Source organism: Oncorhynchus keta, chromosome 8 (genome assembly GCF_023373465.1).
Source record: "Oncorhynchus keta strain PuntledgeMale-10-30-2019 chromosome 8, Oket_V2, whole genome shotgun sequence".
Lineage (NCBI taxonomy): Eukaryota > Metazoa > Chordata > Actinopteri > Salmoniformes > Salmonidae > Oncorhynchus > Oncorhynchus keta.
In genome coordinates this window covers 3,067,078-3,087,960 of record NC_068428.1, presented here as the reverse complement: position 1 = coordinate 3,087,960, position 20,883 = coordinate 3,067,078, and the positions used below count along the sequence as shown (strand labels likewise).

Sequence of the window (20,883 nt, the reverse complement as noted above, 5' to 3'; positions counted from 1 at the left end):
CAGTGTCAAATTTCAAATATGCTTTACAGCAAAAGCACCACAAACAATTATGTTAGGTCATCGCCAAGCCACAGAATAAGCACAGCCATTTTTCCAAACAAAGATGGGATTCACAAAAAGCACAAATAGAGATAAAATGAATCACTAACCTTTGATGATCTTCATCAGATGACACTCATAGGACTTCAACGTCCCGTTGGTAGGATATACGTGCTTTCAGTTCATCTAATTTATTTTCCAGCAATTGAACGTTGGCTAACAGTACGGATGGCAAGGGCAGAATAGCCCGTCGTCGCCTGATCCTCACAAGGCAATCCTATCTCTTTCAGCAAAATCTCAGTTTCTTTCTCAAGCAAATGACGGGGATGAAGGCCTGTTTGGGTGTTCGGAGTATATCCTTCACGTCCGACTCATTAAAGAAAAATTCTTAGTCCAATTCAAGGTGAGTAATCGCTGTTCTGATGTCCAGAAGCTCTTTTCGGTCGTAACAGACGGTAGCAGCAACTCAAAAATCGAAAACTTTGTTTTGGAGGTAGAACAGGCTTATATTAACCACCGCTATACCAAACTAAATGCTGTTAAGATAAATGTGAGTTAAGATAAATACAAGAGATGATTCGGACAGCAACATGAACACGAGCAATGAACACGATCAATCAATGTCTCATCTAGCGACAGATAGGTTCAGCCTTGATGCATCTATCCACTCTTACACCAAAGAGTATGTAATCATGAGTTAAGTAGGCTAAACTTATAGGTAGGGATGCAAATTAGACTTGAAAGCTTCAGTTGTCCCTGACTTTTTCAGCACGTTCAGCGGCATGGAATAACCTTTTTGTCCCATTAGGATGACATCACACAAGATACAGCACTCTCCACTTCCTCCTCTTCACCAGAGAACACAGCAGATACATGATGCAGGTGAGGAACAATATAAGAGGTGGCTAGAAATCATAAACCCCTCCAGTTAGGAAATTACAAATACACTCTCCATTAACACGCTGCCTGCCAATGGACTGGAACGCACTTTAATGTAATAATCACTTAAAGCCTAGTGGATGAAACTCGGCTATTCTTAATGGGGATTGTATAATTGTGCCCTCGCCTGGCCACGGGGATAATCCCGTCCCAGTGCAGAACACCAGGGTTGCGTCCAAAATGGCGCAATATTCCCTGGTCACTATGATAACTTCCCTTTACCAGAGAAAACTATGTGAAAACAAACAAACAGAGTCCGCATCCTATATGACACTCTTTTCCCTAGATAGTGCACTACTTTTGACCAGAGCCCTATGGACCCTGGTCAAAAGTAGTGCACTATATGGGGAATAGGGTGCCATTTGGGACGTAACCCTGAAGATAACTCAGTCCCCCTGTCTGTCCACATTCACATTGGAAGACGTGCCGTTCTTCTCCCTGGATAACGCCACAACCCTGCTATGCACACACTTATTTATTTTTAATTATTTTTTAAGAATAGACAACGTATGACATTTTTCATGACTTTTCATTCAAATATGGACATTTTCACTGCTGAATCTGGTGGTTTGGTGGTAGATTTGAAAACAATGAACGAACTACTTGGTTGTTCCGCGACAAATATGCTTAAAAGTCGTTACAGGGAGGGAGCCAAACATAAAATGGAAAGGATTGTAAAAACAGAACGTAAAAAAAGGCACGCAGGCTAAATTATTTAATTAGGGCTACAGCTGTGTAACCATTACTCACCAGCGTCTGACTGTGGATTACTGTGCAGTGAACCAAGGGCAATTCCACAGTAACGTTTCTTTGTTTTTTGTTTATGCCAAACAAAAAGCGTTGATTTGAAAGTTTAAAAAAAACATGCAACTCTATGCACAAAGACTACTTTGAACAATTTACACTGAACATTTGACAAAAACACATTTACTGGAAGAACTGTGCAGATGCAAAGTTTGATAACAGAATTTTGGTAAAATGTTAATGCGACCACGTTTTCCAAAAACTCTGTAACTCTGAATTACGCAGAAATAATGGGGTGTCAGCTATGACATGACACATTGAATTAGAAAAAAAACTATTTTGGTTATTAAACTACAGTTAGTGAAGTGGATTTACACCCGGTAACAGAATTGTGGTAACAGAATTTCATCATGGGTCCCTGATCTGTACTACACAGAAATGCATAATTATGGACATGAATGTCCTTCTCTTCATCTTGATCTATCTAAATAGGTACACAAAGGAATAAATATGCAATATCCTCTTTTGCATTTTGGGCTATTTTTCTACAAACTGGCTATTATTTTAATGAGCTCCGCCCTCAAACAAAGACCAAATTTGGTTGCAACTCTGAACCAATCATAGAGGTCGATGTTTCACAAGTTTGGACATTAAAGTACAGCACGGTAGAGCTCAGTACAGCACAGCACAGCAGGGAACAGCAGTGTAGAGATGAGTAGAGGACAAAATCTGAACCAATCATGAACGTCTATGTTTAAGCCAAATCAAGACTGGACTAGACCAAGAATCGACATCCGTGGACGTTGAATTTAAAGCTGTTCTTGACCGTACCAAAGTTCAGTACAGTGGAGTACAGTAGAGTACAATTAAGTAGAGTACAGTTCAGTAGAGTACAGTACAGTATAGTTTAGTACAATACAGTACAGTACAATACAGTACATTATAGAGTACTCAACTCTAGTATACTAGTATACTTCTGCATTATAATACAACTTTCTAACTCCGCCCATAACCTTTGGACTTTCCCAGAAGGCATGGAAAATTTAGTCATTTTTTGTTTTCCAATTAAGACATGACTCTTCCGTTGTGCTGTAGAATTAGTGCATTTTGTATCTTGTATAATAAATTATAAACATACAGTTATACTGGATTAAGCATACATTTTCGTTAACTGTAATCTCGTTAGTTATGTTCCAATATTCCCTCCAGAGAGAGAGAGAGAGAGAGAGAGAGAGAGAGAGAGAGAGAGAGAGAGAGAGAGAGAGAGAGAGAGAGAGAGAGAGAGAGAGAGAGTGGGAGAGTGAAAGGGAGGGGTTGACCAGACTGTTTTAATTTGCTTTGACCACCAGACGACAGACAGTTATGATTTGAAAGTAACAGTATGCCAGTGGAAGGGAGGACAGTAGCAGGTGACCCAACTGTATTTTGTGACTAATATGAGTTCTCATTGTAGCCAATTCAATTGCAGTAATTCCGTTACAGATTTTTCTGAAATTCCATTATCAATTTGGTAACATATATTTTTTTGTTTAATCACTGAATAAATAATTCATAAACCAAATCGATATCAGTAAAAACACTAACTAATTGTTCTGTGAACTTTCATGATCCTCCCCATCTTAAAGATGCGTAGGTTTTTGGTAATCGAATTTCAAGGCATATCATTTCTGTAAATAGAAGTGCTGATATTAGTTGGAAAGGGTCTTTACTTCAACATGATTATGTTTTGATGCATTTATAATACCTTTTAAGACTTTTTCTGCAAGATGTTTTCTATGATCCATTTTTTTGGCCGTTTGACCAGAAATCAAGGCCATTGCTTATTCCTAATATTTAGGAGAAAGAAATGGTTGGAAAATGTATATATACCTTAATAAATAAAAAAAATATAGACTCAGCTTTCATTTGACGCCAGATTTGACCTATGAATGTCACATGTTGCTGCTCATGGGTCCTTTTAAATGGAAATGACATCAACCAGGAGAGTAGAGGAAGTCACACACTCAAACAGCTGCCTGCCAAAAAAAACATCAGCAAACACTGGGCTTCCAGAGGCTTACAATCAACCCCAGAGGGAGCGCATATACATCCCAGTGAGGTGAGATAAAGCTTTTAATTAAACTGCTTTTTGAGGCAATTTGGGACAGTTTTTCCAATTCATAAGCCAAAAACCCAATATCTCCCTCCCTTTGCAGACGAGAAACTCTTGGAAAAACATGCCTCAAATGGTAGGTTAAACTGCGCACAGTATAATCAAATCTTAATTACTTTGCTCTCGGAAGGGATGATCACTTGCATTATGGTATAGGAAACGAGTATGTCATATCAGTACATGTTTGTGTCCCAAATGGCACTCTATTCCCTATACAGTGCACCACTTTTGACCAGGGTGCCCATAGGGCTCTTGTCAAAAATAGTGCACTACGTAAGGAATAGGGTGCCATTCGGGACGTAGCCATTGACATTAAACACTTAGGGGAGAGTCACATTCAGAGAAGGTTATATTAAGGCTGATCACATGCACAGGGATAACTCTCCCTTAAGCAAGCTGACCAATGACGGATCATACATCGGGCTGTTCTATTGACCAGATGAGAGCCTTGGTCTCTGAGGCTGGTAAACTGCAGCCATATGCATTAGACTACTTTATCTCTCTCTCTATCTTCCTATCTCTCTTGCTCTCGCACGCTCTCTGTCGCTCCCTCTTGCGCTCTCTCTCTCACTCTCGCTCCTTCGTCTCTCTCTCTCTCTCTCTCTCTCTCTCTCTCTCTCAGGGAGAGATAAGGACAACAAAAGGCCTGGCTCGTCCTGTATAAAGCAATTGATTTAAAATAATATTATTTTCAGACCGGGAGGGGTTGATTCCACAATAGTGCCGTTGTCAGACTATGAGTCTAAAATAGTGAGGGCATTCTACAGTGGGAGATACTGTACATTAAGGCACACACACAGTGCATACAGTGTACTGCCATTAAGTGTAGGTCAAATCACAGTCAAGCTTCCGGGCATGGCGTAGCCTATTGGACTTAAGCAAGCGCACTTAAGCAAAACAGATCATATGAAAAGTGATGCACTGTTATCAATTAAAAGCATCACCAAGACACACACCACATCACTGTTCTGTTCCTCATCGGCCAGGTCAATGTTTGTCCCTCCAGCCCTCACAATGAGCTTGACATTGACGCCAGTCAAATCCCATGTTCTCCTTCCTCATGTGGGAAGCTATCAGTAAGCCAAACTGATATTTCCTCGTATGAGGTGGTGAGGCCAGCAGGGTTGTTGCAATTAAACCTAAAGGACAAAACAGACCACACCAACAAACTGTTATAAGCAGAGGGAGGCTGTCCTTTCGGCGTCTGACCACAGAATATTGCGGACATGATTTTCTGATCCTATCCCGATGATTCTACATGTTGACTCGAACCATTCGTCAACACGAAGCAGGTGATCTACTGTGCAAGGTTCGTTACGGTGTGTCTTTTCCTTTAGGGCCCTGTTTCAGAGAGCTGAACAGAATCCACATACTGTAGATTTCCTATTGGACAATCAGTGGGCATCTCCACGTCCTAGTTCCGTACTGGACAGACCCCGCTGTATCAGTATGATTCACAATAAGAAGCACAGAGACAGCCAGCTACGCCTTAGGGAATGTTAAACTGAATACATAGTGTTGGCTACTGAGACAACTACGATAACACAATTCTATTTCAGAGTGTTTGAGTCGACTACTCAGAAACACGCTTTTGTATAACTCCAAAGGTCCTTGGCTATTTTTACACTGTATTGTACTGAAGACTATTCCTGTTTCTTTTCGCAGTGAGGGACAAAAGGCTTTCAACGTAGACAAAACGGCACTGTCTGACAGGGACTTTCTGAAAAGAGACAAGATAAAGTTGAAGTCGGAAGTTTACATACACTTAGGTTGGAGTCATTAAAACTTGTTTTTTAACCACTCCACAGATGTCTTATTAACAAACTATAGTTTTGGCAAGTCGGTTAGGACGTCTACTTTGTGCGTGACACAAGTAATCTTTCCAAAAATTGTTTACAGACAGATTATTTCACTGTATCACAATTCTAGTGGGTCAGACGTTTACAGACACTAAGTTGACTGTGCCTTTAAACAGCTTGGAAAATTCTAGAAAATTATGTAATGGCTTTAGAAGCTTCTGATAGGCTAATTGACATCATTTGATTTAATTGGAGGTGTACCTGTAGATGTATTTCAAGGCCTACCTTCAAACTCAGTACCTCTTTGCTTGACATCATGGGAAAATCAAAAGAAATCAGCCAAGACCTCAGACAAAAAATGGTCGAATCTGGTTCATCCTTGTGAGCAATTTCCTAACTCCTGAAGGTACCACGTTCATCTGAACAAACAATAGTACGAAAGTATAAACACCATGTGATCACGCAGCCATCATACCGCTCAGGAAGGAGACCCATTCTGTCTCCTAGAGATGAACACACTTTTGTGTGAAAAGTGCAAATCAATCCCAGAACAACAGCAAAGGACATTGTGAAGATGAGGCCTATATCGACATAACCTGTTTACAGACAGGCTGCTCAGCAAGGGAAAAGCCACTGCTCCAAAACCACCATAAAAAGCCACACTACAGTTTTTCTAACTGCACATGGGGACTAAGATCTGACTGGAGAAATATCCTCTGGTCTGGTGGAACAAAAATAGAACTGTTTAGCCATAATGACCATCGTTATGTTTGGAGGAAAAAGGGGGAGGCTTGCAAGCCGAAGAACACCATCTCAACCCGTGAAGCACGGGGGTGGCAGCATCATGTTGTGGGGGTCCTTTGCTGCAGGAGGGACTGCTGCACTTCACAAAATAGATGGCATCATGAGGGAGGAAAATTATGTGCATATATTGAAGCAACATCTAAAGACATCAGTCAGAAAGTTAAAGCTTGGTCCGCAAAGGGGTCATCCATATGGACAATGACCCCAAGCATACTTCCAAAGTTGTGGCAAAATGGCTTAAGGACAACAAAGTCAAGGTATTGGAGTGGCCATCACAAAGCCCTGACCGCAATCCTATAGAAAATTTGTGGGCAGAACTGAAAAAGCGTGTGCTAGCAATGAGGCCTACAAACCTGACCCAGTTACACCAGCTCTGTCAGGAGGAATTGGCCAGAATTCACCCAACTCATTGTGGGAAGTTTGTGGAAGGCTACCCAAAACGTTTGACCCAAGTTAAACAATTTAAAGGCAATGCTACCAAATACTAACTGAGTGTATGTAAACTTCTGAACCACTGGGAATGTGATGAAAGAAATAAAAGCTGAAATAAATCATTCTCTCTACTATTATACTGACATTTCAAATTCTTAAAATAAAGTGGTGATAATCACTGACCTAAGACAGGGAATTGTTACTCTGATTAAATATCAGGAATTGTGAAAAACGGAGTTTAAATGTATTTGGCTAAGGTGTATGTAAACTTCCGACTTCAACTATATATCCTACAGCAGTACTTCAGGGTCTGTGTTAGTTAAAGACTCACTGGCAATATTTAACCACATGGCACCATATACCCCTACTGTCTCTGGTAAAAAGTAGTACACTGAAAAGATAATAGGGTGCCATTTAGGACACAGCGTTGCCTGTCACTAAACCCATGAATCAAATATTGCGCGTGCCCAATCCACACGGTCCACACCATGTGACTGCCAATGGTGGAAGGCAGAGGCCCCCACAATACAGACACACATACATGGATGTCACTTTTCTCCTTTCTAGAAATACTATTGGGGCACAGTCGAAGGAGCTCAGTAAAAAGGAAGTGGTCTTTGCAGACAGGAAGTCGAAATATAATGTTCACATGGAGCAACTCTTTTAGTTTATTGTGGAAGACAGAATATTTCCGAAAGACAAAGTCACGGATAATAACAAAAACAACTAAGAGGAAGAACATACACAATGTAGACTTCATGAGAGTAGAAGATGGCTTTATTCTCATTGGTTTACATTTAATTGAATTAGTTCCATTAAGTGTGGATACCACCAGTATTTTATCTGGAAATTCCTCAGTAACTGTACTTGCTGAACAGACTATCTACAGACTACCGGTAACATTACAACTAACTATCTACTAACCCTAACCCTAACCTTAACGCTTACCTTAACCCTTATCCTAACCCTAAGCATAACCTTTACCCTAACCATTATTCTAAACCTAACCCTAACTCTAACCGTAACCTTAACAAGCAGTTGCTTATCAACAGATAGTTTGTTGATAGTATGACTATCTGAAGAGCAGATCTGGACTATCCAAATAAAGTGTGTCCAAAAAAACGCTTTACGTTCCTCATTACTTTTATGTGGCCCTTTTACGTACCTTCGATGACGCGTATACAGAACTTCAAAATGTCATAACTCCAGTACCTTCACAATTCATTTAGTGTGTGTCCCTAATGTCACCCTAGTCTCTATGTAGTGCACTACTTTTGGGCATGGTCTATAGGGGAATAAAGGGGAATAGGGTGCCATTTGGGACACTATACCTCAGACGTCCAAACCAGAGATCCCACTGCCGGCCTTACACGGTCTAACATATCACACACGGCTCACATTACATAGTCTGAATAGGGATTTCAGACGAGTTCCAAGCCCCTCAGCAGTTTCCTCCATAAAACAGGTCACCCCCTTCCCTGTATACAGATGTAGGATCTTAATTTGATCACCCTGTTGCAGGAGAACTTTCCTGCAATGCAGCACATTTAAAATGTTTCAATCCCTACAAAAACTATCCAGGAATTATAATCCACATAATAATTCACATTTCCAGTTGCTTCAGGATTATATTCCTGCTGTAACAAACTGGCTCAAGTTAAGATGCTACAGCTGTAGTGCACTACTTTTGACCAGAGCTCTGGTCAAAAGTAGTGCACTCTATAGGTAATAGGGTACCATTTGGGATGCAGCCAGGCCAGGGATGTTAAGGAGGACCCAAGGCTCATACAGAGATCGAAGCCCTTAAAGCTGAACACATTCCTCAGGAATGTGACAACGACCCTTGCCTGTCCAATGAAGAGGGAGTATGTCAACATAGTCGGACGTAGATCTGTTAGCGTGGCTAGCGCTTAACGTTCCTGAACATTAGCAGGTCGCACTAACGCATTGAACTAGAGCTAGAACGGACAGAGAATCCCACCAAGCACAATCATCCATTCTGGGGATCATGCTAAGTAACAGGAACGAACATCACAAAAACTGAACAATGAAAACCTGCTCAACTGATTTCACCAAATCCCCCAGGGCTCTATATGTACTCTATTGCCCCTGAACAAGGCAATTAACCCACTGTTCCTCGGCAGTCATTGAAAATAAGATTTTTTTCTTAACTGGCTTGCCTAGTTAAATAAAGGTTAAAAAATACTAATAATAATATCATGATTTGTGGAAATGATAAAATAATAGTGCCTCCGTCAGTATTAGGCCTGGTTTATTAATAAAAAGGGCAATCATAAAAGTTTATAGAAATCATTAGGAACCTTGCAATGGTAGTAAACAAAATGCTCAAAGAAAGGTAATTCCATTGTAATTCTTATTCTCCAACATACAAGGAGCAGCAGCATCATCGATGAATTAAAGCGTAGAGAGATTCCGGATTGCCCCCCATGAAATGGCTCTAATAATACAAGCTCAGTCGCAACCAGAGTCATCACAATCAGCTGCCATTTGCACTTATCTAATCTTGATAATACGCCCTAAGAGACACATGTTATTCTCTATGGGCCATCCCTGAATTGAATATGGTCTGCAGGGTGAAATGTCCCTCTCTTTCCCGCTCTCTCTTTCTCTCTCTCCCTCCCGCCCTCTCTCTCTCGCTCTCTCTCCCTCTCTCTCGCTTTCATCTTTGCTCTTCAATCCACCTATTCCCTATAATAATGCACTACTTTTTTACCAGAGCCTATTGAAAAGGTGGTATTCATAAGAGAGAGAAGGAGCTCGGTCATGTTCATGCAATGACACCACACCATCAGATGCAGTAACAGGACTAATGAGAAATTGGGATAGAGAGAACTTCATCAAGGAAGTACAAGCCAGGATCTGATGTCGTATCTTGATTTGAGCCAGTTTGCTACAGCAGGGAAATAATCCTGCAGAAACAGGAAATGTGAATTATTATGTGGATTATAATGTAGGGGTTGATACATTTTTCATTTGGGCAAATCAAGTCTGTCATTTTAAAGTTAGAAGCCTTTTTTACAACTTAATTACACTGCAGGTTGTGCAGGACATATCTCGGCAACAAAAGGGTGATCAAATTAAGATCCTGCATCTGTAGTTAAATCGTTGTTCTCTCTGCTGTTCCAGTCTTGTACTGTGCACTGGCTGAAACAAATGATTAGCCTGTGGTACTTTGAGCAGGAATCACATACTCAGCTCCACATGCAGGAGTGGGGGAGGGGGGGGTGGTCAGTCATTCATACACCAACAGCATAGTTCCATGGCTCCAGTCACCTTGACATGTCATTCATGTCACACAATGCATGTGGTCGAATAACGGCCATAATAACAAAGCCGGAATTATGGAAGTTACTTAGTCTATAACATATTAACAACTCGTGTCATAGGGTTTAAAAAATAATACAGCTTTGTCCAAAGACTTGCTGGACTTCCCCTATACAATAATCAGGTGTAGGAAGAGCTCCCTGAGCATTTGATAACTAAGAACACAAAAAGACACCATTGGTGACCATTATAAGACCTGCGCCTCAACCTGAGGGCTGATACTCTATAAGCCCTTGTGCTTAATGGGGGCTGCACAAAAAGACCCTAGAATAATATTGCCATTAGCCATTGGTTTTCAGTACTGACGAAAATGATGGTGAAGGATGACGACCTCTGAACCACAGCAATAGAATGATGCGATGGAGTGAATCATTACAGTTCTAGTACATTCTAATTCTTTAGTTCCAACACTGGGTTAAGAGTTTGCAAGACAGACCGATCTTTTTATTAGAGCAAAGTGCATTTGTTTGAACATCAAGGAATAGGTCAGCAACCTGCAATTCAGTTCCTTTTGCTCAATTGCACTTGGTGGTAAGCAGATCTAAAATGCTGTTATACATTAATGAAAAATATAATCAGTGGTAAACGCTGTAAGCAGATTATTTCCCCCTCGTTCTGAGTAAGTCGCTCTATTTCATTCTCTTCATATACTGTCGCATTTGAATGGCTGATAGAGGAATTGAATGGCCAGAATCTGATTTACTTCTCCCCCACTCTTGCAACAATCATCAACTGACTTAGCAGTTGTAGCCTAAAGGAAATTCCAAAACACACAACTCTCTGGCAACGTGGGTACAAATCCTGTCTTGGCCCTTCTCACCTGTCAGCCCCCCTCCCTCTAAATTCGGACAAAATAATAAATAAATAAACTACATTTTTAACACACTACCATCTCTCTGTCTGCGGCCTGCAGCGTACATCAACCTGGAGCTGTGTTGTGAGACAGGACAGGGAGGCCGGGGGTGACTACGGAGCCGAGCAGGGCAGGCAGAGGCGGCCCTGGACAGTATGGCGGCCTGCAGGGGAGGGGAACTTCCCCACTGGCTTCCTGGACCCCACGGGGACAGTCCCTGTTCCCCTCCACCCCTCCTACAGGATCACAAATATTACATGGCCTGACCTACAGTAAATATAGTCCCGGAGTTTCAATACTCCCACACTGGGGTTGCGTCACAAATGGCACCCTATTCACTACTTTTGACCAGGACCCATCGGGCTTGTATTCTCTGAAAGTGAAGTGGTGAGAGAGTTTATAAGCATCTCTTTCTGGTATGAACCACCATTATTAATGTGATGAAGTTGTATTGTTGACCCAGATAATATGGATAGTGGATATACACTCCCCTATGTATTTATTTGGACAGTGAAGCAACAACTTTTAATTTGGCTCTATACTCCAGCATTTTGGACATGAGATCAAATGTTTTATAAGAGGCGGGGGGAAAAAATGAACGTTTAGTCCGCCCATTTGGTCCCATATTCCAATGACTAAATGAAGTTTGTGACTTAATTTGCAGTTTGTTCGGATTGTGTTGTGCCGTATAGAAATGAATGGTAAATAATGTACTGTGTCATTTTGGAGTCCATTTGATTGTAAATAAGTATAGAATAGGTTTATGAACACTTCTACATTAATGTGGATGCTACTACCATGATTATGGATAACATGAATTGTGAATAATGATGTAATGATGAGTGAGGAAGTTACAGAGGCATAAATATCATATGCTAACCTCTGTTATTTGTAACAGTGAGAGGTTAGCAATACTTTTTTTGGTACTTTTTACCCCTTTTTCGTGATATCCAATTGGTAGTTACAGTCTTGTCCCATTGCATGGCTATCCAGTACGGATTCGGGATAGCCATGCGTCCCCCGAAACACGACCCTGCCAAGCCGCACTGCTCGCTTAACCCAGAAGCCAGTCGCACCAATGTGTCGGAGGAAATACCGTACAACTGGTGACCGAAGTCAGCATGCATGCGCACAACCCGCCACAAGGAGTCGCAAGAGCACGATGAGACAAGGACATCCCGGGCCGGCAAAACCCTCCCCTAACCCGGACGATGCTGGGCCAATTGTGCACCGCCTCATGGGTCTCCCTGTATCGCGGCCGGCTGCGATGCAGCCTAGGATCGAACCCGGGTCTTTAGTGATGCCTCTAGACCGCTGCGCCACTCGGGAGGCCTTGAGGTTAGCATGTTTTGAGGAGAGGATCTTTGTGCATCTATAACTTTCTCACTCATCATTATTCACGATTCATGCATGATTATCCGTAACCATGGTAGCATCCACATGACTGTAGAAGTGTTCAGAAACATTCTATTCTTATTTCATGCCTTCTATACTAGATGTAAGGTTATTGTTTAGTGCACGATTGAAGGCCAAGCAACCTCATTGTCCACTCATTCACCATATCCATGCAGTTATATGATATACACTGTATGTTTAGATTGAGGAAGAGAAAAGATGCGATGTTGCACTACTATGAACCATGTTATGTTACAACGCTTTCCTTTGGTTTCCTTTGTGAAATCTAACACGGCCATTAAAAAAACAGTAAAGAAGTGAGAGTGAGTTTTACCTACATGCATTTTAAGTTGTGTCATTGCTGTCGCGTCAGCCAACCATCATCATAACAAAAGGTTGTGTTTCTGCCCTTTACTCAAGAACCATACCAGAAAAAAACAGTGTTTTCCATTACTCTGTGTAATTGTTACACAAAGACAAACTGCGAATGGTAACCAGTGCATATGTTGTTGAGTAATGCAGTGTACTCTGGTGATAAAGCCCTCTACAGCGAGCTCCAAAAGTATTGGGACAATGAAAATGTCTGTTGTTTTGGATCTGTACTCCAGTATTTTGGATTTGAAATGATACAATGACTGTGATGTTAAGCTTTATTTTAAGGGTAATTTCATTCATATCGGGTGGGGGTTCCCCCCCATTTTACGGTACCAAAAGTATTGGGACAAATTCACTTAATTAAATGTAGCTTACAGGAAAAAGTGAATATGTTGTTGAGTAATGTAGTGTACTCTGGTGTGCATACCGTGTCTTCCGTTTTTCATTGCCTACCACAGTATTTCAATGTATTGCAAAGGCAGGAGGGAGAAACTGCCTCTCAGCTAAACAACCACTGGAGCATCTATTGTGTGTAAAACACAAGTGTCACCATCCATAGCAGAAACTTAAACACAAGTGTCACCATCCATAGCAGAAACTTAAACACAAGTGTCACCATCCATAGCAGAAACTTAAACACAAGATAACACATGTGAACACCACAACGATATACTGTTGCTCTCTTTTCATCAAATGCATCTTTTTTTTCCCCACACTGGTGCTCGTTTTATAATATAAACTGGGTGGTTCGAGCCCTGAATGCTGATTGGCTGACAGCTATGTTATATCAGACCGTATACCATGGGTAGGCCAAAACATTTATTTTTACTGTTCTAATTACGTTGGTAACCAGTTTATGATAGCAATAAGGCACCTCAGGGGGGTTGTGGTATATGGCCAATATACCACTGCTAAGGGCTGTGTCCAGGCACTCCGTGCTGCGTTGTGTATAAGAAAATCCATTAGCCGTGGCTATATAACACACTTCCTCGGGCCTTATTGCTTAAATATAATGCCACACGTCATGGTATAATACAACACATGTTTACGGTCTACAAAACAGTAATTACTACAAAAACAGTGCAAATGTGAGCCGTGAAACCCTTGGAAACCAACAAGATCTTTCAAACATTCCGTTTCAAATATGTAATCAGTAACACTATAGGCTAGACCATGGCTCTCCAACCCTGTTCCTGGAGAGCTTACCCTTCTGTAGGTTTTCAATGCAACCCCAGTTGTAGCTAACCTGATTCACTTGATCAACCAGCTAATTATTAGAATCATGTGCGCTAGATTAGGGGTTGGAGCGAAAACCTACAGGACGGTAGCTCTCCAGGAACAGGGCTGGAAGAGCCCTAGTCTAGAGTGTAGACTACAAAGCAATGAAGTATGACATGAAATGAAGTGCATGTCTTCATGCATACCCACATACATCATGAGGAGGATACTATGCTATTGTACACTACTGCCCAGAAATGATTAGAGACTGTATTTACCTTTTGATCCACTATTGAACATACAAGCTCCTTCACCGCAGCTAGCCCGGACAGATCGCTGGCATCCAAGCTCACCGTTTCCCTGGTGAGTCCGATCTGGAGGAGAAAGGACACCCCGTGGAAAGAGCACTGGGAGTTGGTGGGGCTCGGGGCGCTGAGACTCCCATTTGACAGCCGACCGTAGAGCGTTGCCGGCGGGCTTGGAGACGGCGAGGGAGTCGGTGGGGCCACTGGGTGGGGGGCCACAGAGAGGGGGTAAAGTCTAGGTAAGGGCGGAAGGGACGAACTGCTGCAGGCAGACATTGGCTAGCTTATGTCTTCTTGACGGGGTAAAGACGCAAAGTTGAACGACGTGTGTTACTTAGAAGAGCAGCTCGCAAGTTATTTTCAGCGCCATCGGGTATGTTGAAGCATCTTGGTCATCTTGTTGATAATATCCAGTCGGTTGAATAAGTAATAGATCATAGTGAACACAACCCCTATAGAATTAAACAAGTAGGCCTACTCTGAAGTGTAACTTGTGCCCTGTACACGTTTCCTCTTCGACAGCTCACATGAGATCCATAACAGTAAGTCATGTTTTAACGAAAGCCTGTTGATTCGTCCCACATTCTCAGCTCTACACACCATTCTGGGCACAGGTGTATCTGGAGGGAAAAAATCGAGCTGCCAAAACTCCAAAAGCCCGCAACCATTGGAGAATGTTCAGCCGCAGGGCAGAAACAGCCAGTTCTAATGGTGAGTAGAAGAAACAGGCACAGAGCAGCTCTCATCAGTTGCTCCTTGTAGCGGAACGTTTGTCATTCCCCAGAAATTACCTGGCAACAAAAAAAGCAAACGATGAAAGTAGGTAGGCTAAGGGAGAGACACTCCGGTCGGATCAATGCGCCAGATTATCATTACTCATTGATTAGCCGTCAGTTACTGTCAATGAATAGTCTGCGAAACAGCTTGTTCTGTACACAATAATTTAATAAAAATATTTTAAAGGGTAATAATAATATTGTCATTACAACAATAGAATAACAGTATTATTAGTGGTATTACTATGATCACTTGTTGTGCCTTTGCATAAGGAATTACAACTAGCCTAACAAACATCTGGAGCAAGAGACACATCTGGATATGTGCTCTCATTAGGATGGGAGACGTAAAACATGTTCATGCAATTGCTTGTAACTGTTATGCTATGCTTGATATTGTTCACTATAGCTTAACTTCCCCCATAAAACCTATAGGTGTGTACATTACCTTTTCGAAAACGGCGGTTTTTGCTCTCTGGAGATTAAACATTTGTTTTATTTCCAATCTTCTAAGAAGTTCGAACGCTTGAACTGTGAATTCGCGAAGGCAGAGTGTGCCTCCAAACTCTATATTTTGGCATTGAGTGCGAAGCCAGAGTATTTTGCCAACTATCCGTTACTTTCCTCTCAAAACTTTTTCCCGTAGCCAGATCGCAACCAGTTCATGCGTATCCTATTATCGCACCATAGTAACTCCCGTCCCCACTCATTCGGTAACAACAGAACACAGGACTTTCTGGGACTAGAAGTTCTAGTTTTTGTTCCACCCACCAGCTTTGATGGTGCAGCAAGACAAGAAGAACGACATTACCCGACCGGCTTTGGGTGTGTGACGCCCTTGAAGTATAAGCTATTTTCTCAGCTATTTATCCCGTTATTTCTCTCAAAACTCTATGATGGCTGTAGTATCTGCGACCTCTAACGGTGCAAATGAAAACTCCTTGCTACATTGTTGTCCTGTTACCATAACAGCGTGCCTTTTACTGCTACAGTAGCAAGGTGGCAAGGTCTCACTCAGCTCGGTGTGTGGAACACTGTCTCAGAATACAATGTCAATAATATAGTAAGTAGGTTGTTGTTATTTAGTCAACATGTATCCTTTGCAGGTAGAGACAGTACTTTTCATTCATTGCATTTCATTACAAGGTAGCAAAATATTGACCTAGGTCATAAATGCATCCCAAATTACACCCTATTCAATTTGTAGTGCACTACTTCTTACCAGGGCCAATGGTGCTCTGACCAAAAGTAGTGCACTATATAGGGAATAGGGTGCCAATTGGAATCCAACCCATATCTGCCATCGAAAACAACATCACTTCTTCTTCCAGAAGCTTCTGAAGACCATCAACCTGGTGGGGGTTGTTGAATTTATTATTTTATCTTTATTTAACCAGGCAAGTCAGTTAAGAACAAATTCTTATTTTCAATGACAGCCTCGGAACAGTGGGTTGCACGAATCCTGCAAAAATTGTCCAAACGCTCTAACCACCTGTTCAGGGGTAGAATGACAGATTTGTACCTTGTCAGCTCGGGGGTTTGAACTTGCAGCCTTCTGGTTGTTAGTCCAACACTCTAACCACTAGGCTACCCTGCCACCCCAGAATGGGGTTGATCATTCAAATGGACTCCTAAGGAGAGGAAACGGACCTTCTTCCTCCAAGCTGGCACCACATCAGAACAGCAGGGATGGGTGGAGGCTATATGTGAAGCACAGCTGAGCTCCAGGGACCATGCTACTAATGCATGTGTTGTGCAATAGACCTATTGAATTTGACATAGATTGTTTTACACCTTTATACTCATGTGGGCCTACTGGACTGTGGCAATGTGTGATTTTTGTGTGTGAAAGTTTTGCCAAAAGGAGGCATGGCATTAATATGATATTTTAGGCTTGTGTTTGCTTAAGTCATGCCCTCAGTCTTCGATTATCATCAGTGCTGCTGAAACAACTTGAATTGGGTTTTTCACTAGTCTACTTTTCACATTACATCCACCTGTTATCATTATTTGCTTTCAGTTGAATTCCATTCTTTAAAGAGCAATAATACCTTACTAGATATTGGTAGGAATCTACTTTGGCAGGATTCGTGCATTTCATGCTACAAGAAAGGAACCCAGTAGCCTATGTAATCCTTTGTTCTTTGACTCCGCAGTAGAACCATTTCCTGTGCTACGTGCATAATACATATTGTTTCCGACCTCAACCCCCTTTTATCTCCATCTGTATACATTTGCACAGCGGTGCCACTGGACCTGGCCAGAATGTATTGTAAATATTGACAGTTAGTTGCCATGGTACTGTGTAATTCTCTTTCACAGGAATCCTGATACTAAAGCATTGGCCTAATGGTCCATAGATGTGTGTGTGTGTGTGTGTGTGTGTGTGTGTGTGTGTGTGTGTGTGTGTGTGTGTGTGTGTGTGTGTGTGTGTGTGTGTGTGTGTGTGTGTGTGTGTGTGTGTGTGTGTGTGTGTGTGTGTGTGTGTGTGTGTGTGTGTGTGTGTGTGTGTGTGTGTGTGTGTGTGTGTGTGTGTGTGTGGAAATACCTCAGGAAACACAGTAGTTGGAGGTTAAAGATTAAACAAAGGAAAGAGAAGACCGAGCAGACTGAGATGGAACTGAATCTGAGTGTGTGTCGAAATACAAAATACAGGTCAGCGCCAAACCTCAGGTTCAGTTGGAAAAGGAAGGAAGATCCTCTCTCCATGGATGTTCCTCTTAGTCAAGTTCTTCTGTACCTTGGTGCCAGACCCAGACCACCCTCTGAGAGGCATTGACCAGATCCCAATTGGCATCCTATTCCCTACTTTTGAACAAAGACCTGTGGGCCCCGGGGAAAAAAATTGCCATTTGGGAAGTAACCTTGATTACGCAGGTTACACATACTCCTGCAAACATGCTCACAGAGAGGGAGAGGGAGAGGGAGTGTTTTAGAGCTAAGATCCATCATCAGCAGAAAAATAAGTTGACTGTCAAGACAAATGTGTAATTTTTAACAGCAAGTCTTGAAATGCAACAGTTTTCTAGTGTGAGTAATGCACACACAGAAGTCTATGTCAGACATCCAGTTCAATACGCAGTGTGAGGCTGCTTACAAAATAGCACCCTATTCCCTATATAGTGCATTACTTTTGACCAGGTCCTTTGGGCTCTGGTCAAAAGTAATGCACTATACCGGGAATAGGGTGTCTCTGCCAGTTTATGTCAAGCCGTGCTTGCGCCAGTGCTCACGGCAGAGCAGAACACGAACGCACTAGTCACACAGGATTTATGAACACAGGACATCTAGAGACACACTGCAGGTGTGAACCGTTCAGCACTGAAAGAAACAAGCTTTACAAACGCATTGATGGAGATTGTATGTTGTGGAGGCACGTCAAGTCAAGGACCAAAATTTAAAAAAAAAAACTCCAAAATCGCCAGTTTATTATTCTGCACACAAATATAGAGTGCGAAATGGAAATGTTTAGTTTATTCTAGAAATTCTTTATTTCTTGAGTTGGTGTATTGGGGGAGTTCTCAAACTGCCGAAGTCAAGTGATCAGTACAGCTAGTCAATACAGTAGCAAAAAAGAACCTCTCTCCTGGTGTCAGAAGATGGCAGTCTTTCCTTAAAGAAACAATTACTTCTCGTGAAGTTCAACAAGTTGTGGGTTGTAATTGCCAGGAAAATGTATAGGCTACATTGTTGATATGTATTATAGCAGACGCCTGTCATTTACCCAGTCTCCGACATGGATAAACGTAAAATGTCATTGTGAATTGATTGAATCAATTAAACATGACACCCACACACATAAAACAATTGTTTTGTTGTTGTTAATTTACACTCTTGTCATCATAACATTCTTCTCAGAACCCATGGAACCCTAAATGTCCCCTTAAAACCCATATCACTGGCACCACATCACTCTTCCCATGGGAAACTTTGGGGAGATTTAATTGTCGTACCAGGCAACACCCAACTTATGAATAGACTCACGCTGAGACTTAGACAGGATGAGGGGTCTAATTAGATACCACCAGATCCAAACGTTGTGTGTGAATTTGAAGTGTGATACATTGAAGAAAACATTTAGCACATTGTATGGCCTAGAAGTCTATATTTGATTATTTTCACAAAAACCTGTTGAGTAATATATTCAAAGGTTTTCACAATAATATTTTATATTTGCCTCCAATATAATGTATGTTATTAAATAGCCTATGCATTGATAAAGCTCACTTACTAGCAGTAACGGTTTTGGTTGAGTAGTGGTTGATGACCCGCACTGAAATCTGATACTCCCGCCCGTAACTTCGCTCATGTTTGCGCTACTGCACCCACTGTAAACTTGTTGTTTTCCCACATGCGATCAGTCGGTGCTGGGGGCTGTAGCGGGAGCAGAGTGCTAGGACTATTTCCATGCAATGTCTTTGTAGTTACATGTCTATTACTATGTGGATTGACTGATTAATCATCAAAACTAGCTTAAAAGGCAAAGACTTACTGAAAAAGACGGTTACATTTTTGCAGGCATAATTTCTAAGAAATGGATCCCATAAGGAAGTGGACCCCTAAACAAGTTGTCGATTGGATGAGAGGTGAGTTGAGTGCCTTGCTGATTATAACATAACGTTAAACTGTTCCCAATCATAGTATAATAATGTCTGTGTAACCTCATTTATTTATGAATATCCTGTTTAACTGTATATATATTTCGTTGTTATAGCCTAGTTAATTGCCTGTTTGAATACAACTTTATGGTTTAATGTTTAGAATGAAGAATTTAAACTAGGTTTGAAGCTAGAATCCTTAATTGCTATATGCATTTTTTGACTTATAAATTAATTATGTATACCCATTGATTTTTGAAGAATATAACTTAGAATTGTCCCATGAGCTCAGTTCAATTGTTATACCCTATCAAAACCCAAAATCTAAGATTGTTTTACACAAATGTCTGTAAACAACGGAATTTAAAACAAACACTGTACAGCCTCAAAACATGGTTACGACTATACATTTGATATCATGGATGGTCAGTCCATGCATCCATAGGTCTGTCTATGAATTTGAGAGTGGTTACATTTCTACAGTCCCATCCATCCCTTAGCTTTTTTTTTTTTTAGCAAAACCGGGGCAGGGATGCAGCGCTGTTCTTTTTTCAATGAAGGATTCTTAGCTTTAACTTTGATTGCTTTTAGTAACCAACAACTTTCAATTGCGTTTTGAGAACGTTGATTGAATAACTGTTATAAATGTCCACAAAAGTTACAGGTGAGTGTCGGTGTCTCTTATAAGTGGTTGTTGCATTGCAACTTTGTAACAAGGAAGTGTTATATTGCTTTTTGTAGGGGAGATATTAAGTATAATCTTTAAATCCATAGAAATTTTGATTTGATGAGAGGAAATTGTGTGCCAAATGCGAGGAGTGTTTATTTATGTTTACTTTAAAGTACACGTGCGCACTGAACAGAGCTCCTTTAGGTATAGGTCGGTAGGCTACTAGGAGCTCGCTATTTTCTGTTGTTGAGAACCAAAGCTCAACTGTCATCTTGTATGATTCCACAAATACAGTACTTTTATCTAAAAACAGCACATTCCTTTTTGCTTTTAGGCTTTACGAAACCCATGTCACACACTTAGCTCATTTGAATAGAGCCACAATATAACCATGGCAGTGTGTTTCAAAAGGTGTTATGTACCCCTACCCCTGTCCTGT

General features: G+C 41.3%; 2 protein-coding genes across 2 annotated transcripts in view; one reads left to right on the top strand and one right to left on the bottom strand.

Annotated features, from left to right (window-relative positions):
* LOC118386686 (serine/threonine-protein kinase D3-like) overlaps window positions 1–15,880 on the bottom strand; it is a 50,270-nt gene extending 34,390 nt beyond the window's left edge. Inside the window, exons 1-2 of the mRNA XM_035774415.2 lie at window positions 15,625–15,880; window positions 14,374–15,191 (exon numbers count right to left, since the gene is read on the bottom strand). Coding sequence (XP_035630308.1) covers window positions 14,374–14,676 — 303 coding nt within the window. The 5' untranslated portion in view covers window positions 14,677–15,191; window positions 15,625–15,880. The remainder of the gene's footprint in view (window positions 1–14,373; window positions 15,192–15,624) is intronic.
* A 3,653-nt stretch (window positions 15,881–19,533) lies between these two features.
* The window catches only part of LOC118386685 (connector enhancer of kinase suppressor of ras 3-like), a 38,701-nt gene continuing 37,351 nt past the window's right edge, over window positions 19,534–20,883 (top strand). Inside the window, exon 1 of the mRNA XM_035774414.2 lies at window positions 19,534–19,762. Coding sequence (XP_035630307.1) covers window positions 19,711–19,762 — 52 coding nt within the window. The 5' untranslated portion in view covers window positions 19,534–19,710. The remainder of the gene's footprint in view (window positions 19,763–20,883) is intronic.